The sequence below is a fragment of the Balaenoptera musculus genome, chromosome 4 (assembly GCF_009873245.2).
Source record: "Balaenoptera musculus isolate JJ_BM4_2016_0621 chromosome 4, mBalMus1.pri.v3, whole genome shotgun sequence".
NCBI lineage: Eukaryota > Metazoa > Chordata > Mammalia > Artiodactyla > Balaenopteridae > Balaenoptera > Balaenoptera musculus.
The window spans coordinates 129,716,670-129,733,465 of NC_045788.1; the positions used below are offsets into that span (position 1 = coordinate 129,716,670).

At 35.9% G+C, this 16,796-nt stretch overlaps 1 protein-coding gene across 1 annotated transcript in view; it reads right to left on the reverse strand.

Moving 5' to 3' along the window:
- The window catches only part of GRIK1 (glutamate ionotropic receptor kainate type subunit 1), a 425,923-nt gene that overhangs the window by 29,980 nt on the left and 379,147 nt on the right, over nt 1-16,796 (reverse strand). Inside the window, 3 exon segments of the mRNA XM_036849470.1 lie at nt 5,764-5,981; nt 10,066-10,184; nt 15,927-16,150. Coding sequence (XP_036705365.1) covers nt 5,764-5,981; nt 10,066-10,184; nt 15,927-16,150 — 561 coding nt within the window.

Sequence of the window (16,796 nt, forward strand, 5' to 3'; positions counted from 1 at the left end):
CCACTTCCTGTCTGCACAAGCCATGCTACTTAACCACGTGTTGCATTGTATTTAACAGGTCTGTGTGCATCTTGTCTCTTTATTGCTATTCAGGTCTTCAAGCCTTGAAAAATTTTATATCTTCCCTTTCCCATCTCTTACAGTGCCAACCTCAAAAACTGGTCAAATTGGAGATCCTGGAAAAAATATAAATTAAACTGAACTGAGTTGAACTGCCTTATTCTGTTTCTTAGCTGAATTCTGAGGGCAGCCTCACCGTCTGTTGCTTATCTACCATCTGGAAGTGGTTCTTCTGCAGATTCCTGTATGTGCTCAGCAAAGCTTCCAAGGACTGAGGTCTTTGTCTGACTTGGCCTCTGAAAATCTTTGAGATTTTGGGCACTGGCACTCTCTCTGGACTTTTCTGTCTAGTAGCAGAAGGCACACCTCCCGGGATCACTGACAGTAAGGAAGCTGAACAAAGACCAAACTAGAGTTTTTTTTTTTTAATTCAGAAAGTTGAAAAAAGTAGGACTAATAGCTAAGAGTAAGGGTTGGATGTTAATGGTGATGATGTTTTTTGGTGAGAATTATAATAATATTTAACATTTTTCCCTTTTTTATTTAACATTTTTATTGTTCACAATTTGCCAAGTAGTATTATAAGCACACTACCTCTATTAAGTTATTTATTTCTTAAAATAATATTTTGAGCTAGATATTATCCTCAATTTACAGACAGGAGAATCGGGTACAAAGGGTTTAAATAACTTACCAAGGTCTACATAGCTAATAAGCAGTAATGTCAGAATTTGAACCCAGGTTCTAGAACTAAACTTTACTGTAAGTTTTAATTTATATCACAGCATTTTATTATAGTCATAACTCCTGAGAAGACTGGCTGGTATCCCTAATCTCTGAACAATGAACCAAAACCATTATTTTGCTTGGATGATGGTTTGCAAGAAACATTGAGAAATCTCTTTTTTCAGGCCTCAAATGGTTCTTAAGCTTTTACATGATAATCCTTTCTTCATCTGGGGAAAAAAAAAAGTTGATAAACTATCACTGTGAGACCAAAGTTTGGGCTATCCCATTTATCCATAAGGGTAATTAATAGAATTACAAGGAGAAAAAACAATTTTTGCACATGTCCTACTTTTTATGAGATGTGGAGAAAATCAGTGCCTTAGTGCTCCATATTAAAAGCAAAAGTTGTAGTTGGATGCCATTGCTGTCAATGTTCTTGGGTATAAAAGAGGAAATGGCCTCAGGAAATCTGTCCCCAAGTTGTGTCCACAGAACTTGACTGTGAACTGACTACTCTTTGTATCTCTTAAGATGCTGAGGGTGGTCTCAGACAGTGGGGAGGGCAGGAAAAGCCTTTATCATTTAAGATTGAAACAATTGAAAGGACCAAGCAATTCAGCAGCAGAGAGATGAAAAACCAATATAATTAATATCAAATTATTAATTAGTATTATCCTGAGTAGAAAATCAAAGGGAGTTTGTTAAAAATTCTCTTAAATGAAGTCTCTTGAAGTTCTGAATTATTGGTATACTGATTTTTAAAAAGATTCTATTTAAAAATTGTTAGCTAAGGACAAATAAATGGTCCCCTGATATTTGGAGGATCTCCTAAAATATCTTCGACAGTCCATGGACTGTTGATGAAACACTCTGCCTCTCTTTAACTTTGACCTGGTAATTGGTCTACTGGTGAATGACACCCTTTCACCAAATAGGCATTATATCATCCATAGTACTTAAGTCTTTAAGACTCAGGGTGCAGATGACCTTGAGGAAGTGTAATGTTTAATAAGCATCATTAACTAAGTGCCCTTGGCCACAAAACTTAAAATTGTTCTTTTCTTCATGGGCATCAGCCAGGATCTTGAGGTGTCCATCTGTAAAGCTTTGTGAATGTATGTGTAATTGAATTTACGATTTAATCCCAGTTCTTTGTGTAAATACAGTCCCTGGTGATCACTGTGGTTGTTCTACATACAAATGACTCAATGAAGGAAAACTGTTTCAGCTTCCCTTGTCTCAGACACGTAGTACCTTGACCCAGCAGTTGCTTAATAAATGTCAATTTATTCCCTCAGCCTTGCCTGAATTCAGATGATGGATAGTGAAACCTCACCTGAGCTATTTTAAAAAAAAACAACTTTTTTTTCATGTTGAAAATCAAATATCCAAATCTGAAATCTAAGGTCTTGTTCTCTGCAAGAATAACAAAGTCTAGAAAAAAAAAAGTCAATGGCTTTGGATGGAAATTTTAGTGAGCAACTTCTGGTCACACTTTTCAAGCAGAGCTTTCACTAAAAACATACCTCGATTGTGACCAAGAGACCACATATGAGGGGTTAGTGTATTTTGTTTGTTTATGGATTTTGGTAACTTCCATAGTCCTTTCCTCCTTGCGACTGCCTATTCTTCAGCTGTAAAACAACTTAGAATCATCTTGAAAACAAAGAGACAGGTTCACCATTTGGATGTGCCAGAGGGATATTTTTGGGGTACTGGGGGGACTAAAGCACTTTAGTTACACTGTGTGATGAAAAAATGCTTCTTATTAGAAGTTTCCTTGTGATTGAATGCAGATGGGACCCATGTGAGCAAGGCTTATGCCCCAATAGTAGATCAGAATGTGCTAGGTTAGACCAGGCAAAGGCAGCTTTCCTTATTGATTCAACAGCCTAAGAGAGGATACTGTCTTTGATTAAGAAAGAAAGGGAGGGAAGGAAGCCTCAATGGCAGTGATACCTTAATGTAGAGCCAGGTCAAAACTGAGTCCTTGTGACCTTAACTGCTGTCACTCAGTGACAGGGTAGAACTACCCTGAGAGCTAAAAGGCTGGAACGTTTCTTTCCCTTGCAGAATAATCCAGCTTAAAAATGCTGAGTGTGTATCCCTCTGAAGCTTTCTGACAGCTTGCCTCCCTCAAGGGGAAAACTAAATCGGATTTAGTCCTTGTTCTCTTTTTGCAAATAAATTCCTTCTTGTTGCTAGGCTACAAGATAACTTATAAATCAAGGAACATAGGACAGTGTCTCTTCCTCTGTGGATCTCTATGTATCCTTCCTGCTATGGTCTGAATGTGTCCCCCCAGATTCATATGTTGAAATCCTGATCCTCAAAAATGATGGTATGAAGAGGTGAGGCACTGGGGAGGTGTTTAAGTCATGAGAATGGAGCCCTTATGAATGGGACTAGTGCCCTTATAAAAGAGGGTCCTGAGAGACCCATGCCCCTTCCACCATGTGAGGACACAACATAAAATCTGCGACCTAGAAGAGAGCCCTCATTCAACCACGATCTTGACTTCCAGCCTCCAGAACTGTGAGAAATAAATTTCTGTTATTTATAAAGTACCCAGTCTGTGGTGTTTCATTATAGCAGCCTGAACAAAGATACCTCCTCACCTCCCTCCTTCCCTCCTTCTCTCTTTTCCTCCTCTGATAGAATCCATCTCTCTTAGATTTCAGTAGTGTATTTGTTCATTTATTAAAAACATATTTTCTGAGTGCCTACTATCCCTACTATGTACCTACTATGTGTCAGGTACTGTTTTAGGTTCTGAGGATATAATGACAAACAAAAGAGACCAATTGTCTACCCTCAAGGAGCTTACCTTCTAGAACTCCCTGAAGTTTGTCTGAACCCTAACTCTTCCTTCAGTAGCTTTATAAATTTGTGGCAAGTTATTTAACTGAGCTATACCTCATTTTCTTCATCATACAATGAAGATAATATTAGCTCTTATCTTAGTTGGCCTTTACAAGGATAAAATGAAATAATATATGTAAAGCATTTAGGAACAGAGTGTGCAGTTATGAGCTAGTACAGTTGCGAGATTAGCATAGAATTGTTGCAGGGAAATGCAATATCCAAGCACACCTTAATGGGGTCGCTCTAGGGTCCTGCCAGGAAATGTGGGAACCAGCACCCTTTATATTCAAAGGTATGTGAACAGAGACAAATCAAAATGAGATTAAAGGATACTTTGTGAATACACTGATTGTTTGCACAGTGGCGAAGTCAGATCTATGGCTTTTTCAAAGGGTAGCCTCTCCCTCTTTTATATTTATAATGTGCATCTTAGTAGTAGTAGAATCTTCTCTGCCTCTACTCACCCATTTCCCAATACTTTAAAGCTTTTTGATACTGGTGAAAGAGGTAAATCATTTTAGATATTTTTTCAGACATACTCAGTTCTACTTTGGCAGTGTCTCTCTGTCCTATATCCCTTGCAGGTAATTTTCCTGGTTTCTGACAAGTGTTGTGATGAATTACTAGCTTGGGGTAACGTGTTTCTTTACAGTACTGATTTTAGGAAAATTCAAGCTTTCAAAAAGTTGGAAAGCCATACATTTAATGTCATTTGTCTCGAAAACAACACTTGTCCAAAGAAGAAACAATCACCACACTTTATACCTTCATTAAATCAATGTCATATTTCTTAAAATAAAAAAAAGTTTAAAAATCATCTTTTTCTTAACATAGAGGAAAAGAAAAATCCTAACTTTTTACATTACTCTTTTTTATAAACCTCTGGGTATAGTTTACTCCTAAAACAAGTAAGTTTTTATTTGTTTATTTATTATTATTGTTAATGTTAAACCGCATTTACTGCATAAGTAATACATATTTTGGTGAACTAATACTGTTATACAAAGAAGTTTTCCCTTTTTTTTACCCTCAGTTTTTTGCCTCTAAATTAATACTCTTCACAAGTCAAAGTAGTCCTCTCAAACCTTGGGTGACAACTTCATTTTCAGTAATCCGGATGTGAAACGTTGACAAAGGTGTTTTTAGAGTTTATTTTGGTTACAGTTGCTGTTTTCCTTTTTTTCACATGCACAAGTACCTCTTACAAGAAGGTTCTAGCCTGGCTGTGTCATAAACCAAGTGTGTGATTTTGAGCAAATAATTTAGCTTCTGAAGGTTTTGTTCTCTTCCTGAGTAAGGGGAAGGGCTGAACTTCCTGATCTCTAAGGTTTTTTGTCATCTCTAAAGGTCCCTGGATCTATTAAAATCCATTTTTCCCCCATGGGAGATATAGTATCTGAGATTTGATAATAAAAGTACTACAGCTTATTCCGTAAGCAAGGTGGAAATCAGTTTCATTACTCTGGGTAAGTAATTAAAAAGACTTGAATAACAAAATGCACTTGACACTAAAACCATATTGATTCTAACTTAACTCTCCTTTGGTGCCTCGGGAGACACTCCAGGCTATTGGAAGGCTTCAGGCTGCGCTGGGAGCACTGTCCCCATTGGTGCAAATGCAATATTAGACTGGAGTCCCCTGGGATATTTTTGGTTTTAATTTTCCAAATAAATGCCAGTATCAACACATTTACTTGTCATCTGCTCCTGTCTCATCCAGTACAGAGCAGGAAGAAAAAAACAAAGACATTCAAGCATTCTGATTGTCATAATTTCAGGTTAAGTAATCTTTACTTTTGTGGCTTCTATACACGAGTGATTAATTAATGGGTATAAAGACAAGAGAAGATATTGAAGATACTGACCTGTGGATCTGAGTGAACTCAATTGGGGATAGAGGGAATGATACCTAGATGGGCACTGAAGAAATTGTTTTATGTGACAGCTGAGGGTACCTAGGTCCCTTGTAATCAGATTTTGTCATTAGACATTTTATTTTATAAAAAAGTTGCCTAACATTTTTTTGTTTTTTTTTGGACAGACTCTTACTCCACAACCTCCTCCCCTCAGTATGAGATAACCGTTGAGAATATATTGTCAGTTCCTTACCTTGAAGAAGGTCATTGTTGATCCATCTCTGACTGCCCCATATTCTATCTTGGTTTGTTTTGCCAGGTCATCTGCTGAATCAATGGGGGATTCCATTCTCTCTACTGTCAAGAAGGCAGCCAGATTGGCAGTGTAGGATGAAATGATGATTAGCGTGAAAAACCACCATATCCCTCCAACTATTCTGGTTGATAGAGCTTTGGGCATCAACTCTGATCCTGTGATGGTATTGTCAGAGTAAGAGAGTTAAACAGTTAGGAGAAAAGGGAAGACCCATGATTTGACACTAGTCTAGAGAGATAATGCATTTTTGTGACACAAAACTATAAATCTATCAAGGTTTTACTCTCTTGTGTGTAGGTGAATAGATGCATTTTTTTAGAAAATGAAGCAAAATCTAAATGATCTTTTGTCATTTATCAATGTTGCTGTTTAAAATGTGATTTATTGACATTTGAAGGTATTAAATGGTTTTAACCCTAAGATATTCTATGTTTAAAATTTATAGATAGTCTAGTTGCTTAGATTTGAGTTTGCTTGTTTCTGCTGAAAAGTCAATCCCAGACTTCTGGCCTTTTCTTACTGTCTGATATTCATCTTATTGTGTGAAATAAAATGTTCTAGGTTGTACAACTGTGAAAGCTTTGAAATGCTAACTTATTCTTATTTAATCTTAAAGAATGGGAGAGACTTTCAAAAGATTAACATATCATGTCATTTATCACATGTACTTTAATAAAACACTGGAGTTTTACAAATTAGATGAAATTGGATGCAGCCATATTTGACAGTAGATGAATCATTTTTTATTGTTTTATGTTACTTTTGAAGTTAAAATTATTTTTTTAAAGTAGATTCTTATTTAACTGAAAATAATACATTCACTGAAAAGGCACAATTTTGTCCTCAAATAAAGTACTATTTTTAAATTATACTTCAAAGACTGGCTGTTTTGCAGGTGGAAAGTGGCCTTTTCTGGTAAGAACATACATTTTAGATGTTATCAGATGATTCCTGATTATTTGTAAAAAGATAATATAGAGGCATTTAATGTATTTACCAAAAAAACCTTTCTCTCTTTAAGAAAGGGTACATGTGTGAAGTTTACCTACACAAAAGACAAACATCTGTGAAAACTCTCTAGCTCAAAACTTTTGATCAAACTTATGGAAGGCCATAAATCCAACAGTAGAATCAAAAGGGACAGAAGGGTATTTGCAGCACTTACCCCAATTTTATCAATTCATGGATGGATTTTTGGTTAATCTGCTTGCTTGAAATTCACCATTGGTTCTGTACTTAGCATTTCCTCCATGAAGTCAGAGGAATGATAGAGTTTATGGGACCAGTTAAAAAGTGAAAGGGAAAAACCCTAAGTTAAAAAATCCAAAGTATGAAGTTCAGCAGGTGAATTACCTGGCTTAAAGGAGTCTTTCACTATTCTGATTGGGTGTTTTGAAGTTTTGTAGTTAATGGCTTAAGATAGAAAGGGAAATTGGAGTTTATGAATCTACAAATACATGAGTTTATGCTCAACTTTAATCTATAAACAGATACAAATATTGCTCATGAAATCAAAGCCAGCTCATGGTAAGCAGATAAAGGTTGGCAGAGTTTCTTGACTTTGAATTAGATGTATTCTTCTAAAGCTATTAGGTATCTTTGTGTTTATTTTCTTTTAATGAGGTTAAAAGATTCACTGTGGTTTTTATTTCCTTCTTTTGTTTGTTTGTTTGAATTTGGGTGTGTAATAATACTCATATTTATGACAGTTTTCATTAAATTGCCTCTAAGAATTTAGTAGAATAGTTTGTTGCTCTTGTTTTAATCTTTCAGTTTAATGGGATTTATATGCCTGTGGGTGTGTGTGTGTGTTTAATGCCCAAGTTTGTTTCATATCTTTGTACTTCATTGATCTAGCAGCCTTGTGGCAGTGTGATATTATTTTAGATTTTTCGTTGGCTATTATTAAAATATCATTTATTTCATAAAACAGCCATGGGAAATAGGTAATATAGTTAGTAGATATATTTTCTTAGCTTATAGGTATAGATTTTCTGCTGTAAATTTATCCTTATTTTATTTGGTTGCATTTGTGAAAAGATCAGATTTTAATTTATTATTTGTATAATTATGTATTATATGGCAGTAAAACTGGACAGACGGATAACCAACTGTTGACATGTAATGATAAATTCACATCTATCACACTTTAAACTAATACATATTTATACTTTTGGATGAAATGGTCTTGGAAATTAAAAATAATTTGTAGAAACCTACTCAGGTTACATTTCAAACCCTTGGTAGATGGTGTGAATTATATTTCTCAACATTTCATCTTTTTAAAAAATTTCACACAATTTTGTGACTTTCATGACTCTCAACATTAATTTACATACTTAGAAATGACTTCGCTCAAGTAGAAATGATTTTTCTAAGTTCAGAACTCTAGAGTATGAAGTTATGAAAGTAATAAAAGTGGAATAAAACATCATTAGAAAATATTTGGGATGAGAGACAATACTTGCTGAAGTCTCTTTACTGCCTTTTATGGCAGACATGACAGCCAATCCTGATCCAGACTTTGCTCACGCTCTGTAGAAAAGAGAAAGCCTGATCATCACATTAAAAAAGAAATTAAACAAAATGATTTCCAATTGAGTACAGTGATAAGCTTCTGCTAACAAGAGCACAACAGTCAATACATAAGTTAGCTACCTGGTCCGATGCCACATGCTAAGGACAAATGCACTAACAGTCACCAGTACTGCACATTTTTACATTGCAATATTTGTTTCACCTGACAAATATTTTAAACTTCTTGAAAAACAAGCAGAGTCTGGTTGGGGTTGACTGTCACGTACCCAAGGTAGTGGTAACTAGCAGACACTGCATCCCACGGTTTGCTGTGGATGATGGGAAACTCCAAACAGGTAGAATATAAAAGAGAAATTTTAGGGGTGGGTACACTCATATGACAGAAGGCAGTCACGGTCATATGTACATGCACAGAATTGCTGTGTGCTCTATGAAACCCAAGTCTATATTTTTCTATTCTAATGGGACAGGAAGGCAAGCTATAGGGAAGGAGGGGAGTCTCTTTCACTCTTTGAAAGTAATTGTTCACAAGATAAATTCCTTAAAAACTAAATGCAGTGGTAAAGCAGTATATGTCATCTAATGAGTTTTCCTGCAGGATTTATAGTTCTGTGCTATGCTCTAAACTCATGCAAGTGATTTCTAATAAATCAGGTGCTGTGTCTACACCTATTTGGCAGTGCCTGAATAAACTACACTTAATCGCATGATGAGAGGTTTTACTCACTTTCCTCAATTATTTTATATTTCCACACTAGAAACCCTTGCTCTCTCTCCCTGGAATTTTTAGAGACAGACTATATACATTTCGAGTAGATGATAACAACTCCCTCATGAAAAGCCTTAGGGTTCACACCTAAGTAACAAAAATCTTTAATATATTTCCTAGTTGAAATTTCCTTTGCCAATTTATTTTGCAACTTGTTGTCAAATGAGCAGATATTCCAAACACAACAGCATCTGTGACTTATGATTTTCTTAAATTAATGCATTTATCTTGAGAAGGGTTTTCTAGACCATACGTCTGGAATCAAAGCTGAGGAAAATCCACAAAAGAGTTGGATTTCTTCCAAAGGTTAAAACAACTCACTCCTCCCTCCCCACCAAAATCAAAATCTTCCAAATCATAGAAAATGTATGAAATATATTACATTTCTATGGTATGAATTTCATTTCCCCCAACTTCTCCAGTTTACTGTTGCTATGGTTACCAACTGCCGGAGATCGTAAAAAGTTACTGGGAAGCTAAGATGAATCCCAGTAGGGTCTGTCAGAGTGGTAATTAGGTGACAGTTTTAGGTACTGTGAGCTATTGGAAGAATGTAAGTCAACCTAATTTTCAAAGGATTCAAACTTTAATCCTTTTCAACCTCTAACTTGTGAAGTTAGGAAAAGACTGATATCTCCACCTATGCCAATTTGTAAACAGTTTCTAAGGTAATTTATCCCTTCCTTCTCTCTAGGAAAATTTGTGTTCATTGCTTGATAGTAAGTCTTATTTTAGATATATAGCAAAGGAGTTTCATTTCTGTCATATTTTTGTCTTTTTTATTTTTAGAACTGTCTAGGAAGTCGGGTTCTATCTTTTTGATTCCTGAGATAGGTTTTGGCCTACCCTCTATCTTCTTGGTGGAATTTACCAGCATGAAAGTCTGTCAGCAGACTGTGGGATGTGTGTGACAAAGATGTGCAACCTTGTACCTTGTTGCATGAGAGCTCCAACTCCAAACCAGAAACTATTTAGTAAAGTAAAATTGTTTTCCACCACGTCTGAGTCAGGATTGCATGGGTGAGGGTTATACCACTCGTAGGGTGTAAACCTGTGGTAGTTAACAGAAACAGTCTGTAAACATGAGATAAATATATGTGGCACCAGTGAAAACCCGCTGAACAATGCAGAACACCCAACAGCTAATGATGGACGCATCAAACCAAACAGTAGGCCATAAACTTACAGCTTTGGTGGGCAAAGTGCAAAGGAGACTTTAGGCACTATATTTACCAGACTTCTGAGTTCTAGGCAAAGCCCATTGGTTGTCTGGAACTGTACTCCTCAGATCTATGTCTACTAAACTGTTCTGAGTTTTCACTCATTTCCATTTTACTGAACAACTAGATGGACTGTTAAAGAGAGGGTCACTCATCCTGAGTATTTACCCTACAAAGTAGCAATGACAGTGACACACACACTGTTGCATACCAGCTACAGTATCAAGATTCTGTGTTGCTAGGTGCTGTGGAAGGCACAAAAAAGAGGGGTGACTGGACTTCAAGGGGTATCTATGGATAGAAGTTTAAAGGAGTCTATGTAGTCTAGTGATTTCATAACGCATCAAAGGAGCTGCAAGCTTGAAACAATTAATAAACAAAAAGAAGGTCTGGATTGGGATGTATTAATGTTTTTATGATTGTATATGGAGATAAAAATCACAATCCTTAAATGAAGTGATAAAGTTCAAACTTAGAAGTATCCTGGCCCAGGCACAGGGGTTCATTAGTGTTAAGGGCACAGCATGTCTCAATGGAGTGTTTTAGGTTCAGACACTCCTCTAGATTCATTTTGAATTTTTCTAGAACTATGAATTGTGGTCATCTGATCACCAACCCTCGTTAGTTAGGAAGTCAACCTTGAATAAGTAACTTAAGCTCACTGGCTTCAGTTTCCTTATTTTTAAAGAAGAGGGAATCCAGATATCTCTAGGGTGTGTTAAAATAAAAATTTGAGGAACTGAAGAGTTTTGGTTCTTCCTCTGTTTTCTAAACATCTGTCTGACCTCTACAGCCCAAGGAGCTCCCTGCTCTGTGGTTATTTTTTAGGACTATCTTTCCAAGGGGCACTTATTTTTCCAAAAATACATTAGCAGGTGCTCTGCAAAGTGATCTGGAAATGATTAAATGCAGTAGTCCTTAGCACTGGAAGCTTTGCCATTTGCCATTGGGTCTTTTAATGCAAGCAGGAGTAATGGTAAAACACCATAAAGCCAATGAGAACATATGGAATGCTCTCCAGCCATAAGGTTTCAGCAGTAAACAATAGCAGGTTGCTGACACTTGGGGAGAGTTGGTGTTAAAGTGAATACATTATCTAAAGTGAAAAGCAGGGCACACTGTGAATCATGCATAAGGAACTGGGCAGACAGTTCCTCTTAATGAGAAACCATTCTCTAAACCCCCAGACACCTTCTGAAAAGTATACAACATCTCCTCCTCAAGTCTTAGGGAGACTGGGATAACAGCCTCATAGTTTATCCCCCAGTAATGGCATCTGAATCATTACTGCACCTTCTCCACAGCTGCAGGGCACACAGTGCAGGTTCCTGTGAAGCTTATGAATATAGCTTTAATTGACAATGTCATGCCAATACATTTTAATTACTGTTTCAACAATATAATTAAGTTTTGAATTTATACTCTCTTATAACCATAGTAGTTTGCTGAGCTGAAGAACTGAATACCAATATTAATGAACTTACTAATTGAAGCAGTACACAGAGTAAAGATGCCGTTACTTAAACAATATCATTGTCACTTGTACAATAATTTAAAAATATTAAGTGCAATAAATTAGGCAGATTATGCATTCAAAAGAAGGAGTTTTTCTAAACAGATCATAAAACCTGGCAACCACCAGCCCCCTGTTATTCTAGCATTTCTCCCCTGTATATGCTCTGATGAATGAGATCACCACTTTTCTCTTTGGAATACTGCATCTAACTTGGTCTTTTTTCAGTATTTCATACTTTGCAGTTCTAAGTGAACAATTAATCTAATTTTCTATGGCAAAAAAGAAAACTGTCTAAACAGCAGTGTGATTCTGCCTGCTCTGCAGAGATATTTTAGATTCTTTCTCTCTGGGATTCTGAGTGACTTGGGGAGTGCGTGGACTGAGGAATATTAAATAGTGATTTGATGCTGTGTTGTAAGACACTGACTTTTCATAATGCAATAGACCTACCTGTTGCCTACTGGATGTAGATATTTCAGCTTGAAATTCCTAACGCCTGCTTAAAGATAACTAGTGTGACAGTAATGTCAGCACCAGGAAGCCTGGGAGAAAGATTAATACATGACCCACACCAACGATATTCTGAAGCTGCTATCTTCAACTGATACTGATTTTTAGTGAAATGACAGAGAAAGGGACAAATGTGCTTAGAATTTATGTTAAAATTTGCACATAGAAGAGCAGCATTATATTGAAATACAGAGGTTCATTTTGGTTTTATGTTTATATATGCCAGCCTTTTACTTGAATGGAAGATATAAAATGCTGGTCATACTGAAGATTTCTAATTAAGAGATTCTTTTTATGGCTGAGAATAGATATTGGGCTGTATCAAGAAGAGGAAGACCTATTCATCTTTTAATGGAGGAAGCTCTATTCGATCTTGTAGCATAACTGTTGGGTTTGTATTATAACTGTAGAGTTACAGTCAAAGGTTTTCTTGATTTTTCTTTGCCAGAAGCCAACTTAAAAAATGTTCATTTTAAGAAGATGAGCATAAATTATAAGATGTAATCAGACATTATATCTGGATATTTGGTCTATCTAAATTGTGTGTTCATGATGGTTGTAATTCCTTGGGATTAAATACTTTATAAAAAAGTAATTTAAAAAATGTCAACTACAAAACAAAAACACTGACATGCACATGCTTTCCTTAGTTTGTCTAACTTTATAAATTCAATTCACTTCAGCAAATGGTTTGTAAATATCTGTCTAGTGAGAGCATTAGCCTAAATGCAGTGATGGGCTTTATTTTTCCCCTTTAAAAAGACAAGAAAGGGTATATTTCAAAAAGCAAATTCAAAAGCCTCTCTAGAGCTAAAGATGATTAGGAGGTTAGCTGTTTTTCATTTCTATTTCACTAACTTTGAATGCAAACCACTAAGGTGGTAACAGAAAGTCATTTTACATATTAGCTTATTGATGCAGAGTGACCAAGTTCAAGCTATGATGTTGGGAAGTAAAAGTGAATTGGCACATTTATTCGATCAGGATTTTGTCTTTGGGAATCACCTCCAAAATATATTTGGTGGCTTTATGACTTAGAGGCAGGAATGGATTCAAAGGTGTGGAGAAGCTGAATGTAGCTGAGAGTACAATCCCCATGATAGTGCACCTGTGCACTGCAGGGAGTTATTTTTTATATTTTTATATTTTCTCTGTTTTACCACCATGCTATTTGCAAGTTTGCATTTGATGCATGACACCTCCACTTCCCCAAGACCCAGAGTGAGAGGAAAGACAGTGAGAAGGGAGTGACAAGGAGAATAAGCTAAATAAAGAAGAGTTGGTTTATAAAGGATACTTGGTGAGTAGGAATGTTGAGTGGATAGTATTGACTAGGGGAGAAAGGAGGCTGCTTTCTTAACTGAAACAGAATGAAGTTAGAAAATGTAGGGCTCTGGTTCATCAGGAGCTTATAGAGGAACAGACAAAATGAGGAGGGGAAAACTACTGAATGCTACATTATTTTGACATATTCTGGTGGTAAAAATAAGGTCATTTAAAGGCACACTTGGTGTCAAATGTAAAAGAGTACTTTCAACCTGTATGCTTGTGAGAATTTCTGGTTGCTATTGACATGGTTTTTTTCTTTCACTGATTTTGGTCAAGTCAGTGTGATAAATAATGTAATTACTTGCTCATCAACATTGTCTTGCCTATTCTACTCATTAGCATCACTGCTTAGACAAAGCAGTGAGCTGGGGAATATGGAAACTCACTTCTCTGTTGCCCTCTGCTGCTTGGATTGCTCTACTAGCCCTAGAATCACCCAGCAGGTGTGGGCCCCGAATAGAGGAATGGAACAACAAGCCAACACAAGATTTCTAATTTATTGTTAGAGAGTACATCACTTTAGGGTGGTCATTTATTCAATGGCCATTCTAGGGCAGTATTCATTTCACTTATGAGACAGTAATGAGAAATGCCCCTCCAAAGGTGAGTGATTCATCTTTGAAAATTTGATACTCAAAGCACTATCATCTTTAATTATTTAAAGCATGGCTCTTCAAACTTGATGCTATTGACATTTTGGAGTAATTCTTTGTTGTAGGGGGAGGACTGTCCTGCACACTGTAGGATGTTTAGCTACATCCCTGGACTCTACCTACTATATACAAGTAGCATCCTCCACCCCCAGTTGTAACAATCAAAAACTATTTCCAGACATTGCCAAATGTTCCCTGGAGGATAAAATCTCTCCTAGTTGAGAACCACTAATTGAGTATTAATGTATCAAAGGATAGTATCACTCTACATACTGACAATATACTATTTTCTGAGGTAAGACACATGGAAAGAAAGCTTTGGTCATTATTTAAAAGTAATTTAATATCTGGACAAAATTTGGAAAACAGTCTAGGATTTGGTAATGGTACACTTTATGAAGTGTAGAGAACTTCGAAACATTCATTTCATATTGAACATATGTGACTCACCCACACATGAGAGCACACATTTATTCGCTTTTACTATGTCTGCTTTATGGATCTGTAAGACCTTTCCAAACTAGGTTATTTTTCCCAGCTTTCTTTATAATTATGCCAGGGAAAGAGTTACCTGGCATTAATCAAAACCATACAGTGAACAATGACAAAGAACTAGCATGAAGAAAGATTTCTCTTAGAAATTCCTGGAGGGAAAACAAAAATTGATTAGAGAAAAAGTTCACTGAGTTTTGTTGAAAGATGAAAAAGATTGAAAATGAGTAGAGGACATAACAAAGCAATTATTTTTTTTACAGGGTTTGTCTAGGGATATAAACTCTCTATGCCAACAGAAAGATAATGCAGCTGTGTTTCCAATTCAGTATCAAAGATATTTAGAAAACATGATCTACTGAATGGTATAACAATCCTTTGAAAAACTGTGTAGAGCAGAATGGTTAAATGTAGGGTTATCTCAGAAAATAAAATCTAAACTGAATCATCAGGGTAGCATAAAGATTTCATGCCTCCAGACTGGATATATAACTACTCTTTCTTTTTATTGTTATTTCCATAATTCTCTTGTTAACTGTCTAATGTTTTTAAAAATAAATTTTATAAAATTTTCAAAGTATTTATTTTTATTCCTGAGGATTTCAAAATCTTGTTTAATCCAGTGCTTCTTATTTGCTACAACAATTCCTAGCTAACTTTTTTCTATTTTGCTTAATATTTGCGAATATTCCAGGGATCAAGAATCTGGACACAATTTTTCTCTTTCCTGTTGAAACATTTTAGATTTATTAGCTGAGCTATTGCTTTTGTGGCAATATAATTCAGGGAAAAATGGGTAAATAACCATTTTACATTGCTTTAAGTACTGATAAAATTAAATTAATATAATATATAAAATTGTCTTCCTATTATCTTTTAAAATTACCTTTATGAATAATTAGAAGATATTCATTTATAGAGTGGCTTTTATGAGGGAGAACTTGACAGAATAGAACACCAGGCAAAACTAAAAGAATACTTTGAAGTTCTTGATCTTTGTCTACCTCTAGAGCATACAGGTCAACCTGAGACTGACATAGATCTGTTGTAAGTTTAGTAGTTCTCTAACTTACCTTGCGATCACAAAGAGTACACAACTGACTCCTAAACAGGCTAAGAGCACATACATCCAAATGTCAGGAGATAGAGGGTTGAGGAAGGAGAAGACCCCTGGATTGGTGCCATTGGGCTTGCGGTAGAGAATGCTGATGCCCAGGGTCATGAAGGGTTTGGAGAAGTCTATGACTTTTTCCCGCACGTAAGTGATGGTAAGAGGAGCCACCGCCAGATCAGCCCTCTGCAAAAGCAAGTTTGAACTTGTCACCTTAGTTGTCTACCTTCCTGGTGAATGTCTAGACTTTTCCTGGTTCTCCTGATTCCTATTCTCAACTCCAAATGCTTCTCACACAAAAGCTTCTGTGCTGATTGACTCTAATATAAAAACAGTTGATTTACACAGTTATGTTTACAAAATAGTATTCATTAGCAAAGAGAAACCAGACAGAGTGAAACACACACACACACGACATATATATATATATATATATGTGTATATATATATATATATATATTTATATATTTATATATTTATATATATATATATTTATATACACATACATATTCTGGAACTAAATGGGGGAAAAAAACTGCAGAAGAATGTCTTTAAAAAAGGGCATGTGAGAAAAGTAAGAAATGAACAACTAGATCATAAAAGTAGTCGATGAGATTTTGCTCTGAGCTGCAAACTTCAGAACTCTTTATCTAATCTAAGAATCATTCAAGTTTATTCTTCGGTATGAAGGATGGGCCCATAAATTTTTATCCTCAATTTTTCCTTACTTGCCCTTCTAAGTGGGGAAACTACATTGGTAGGTTGTTTTCTCCCATTTTTCAAGCTATTTTTATGATTCAAAAAATAAATAAATAAAACGTCTTCTGACTCG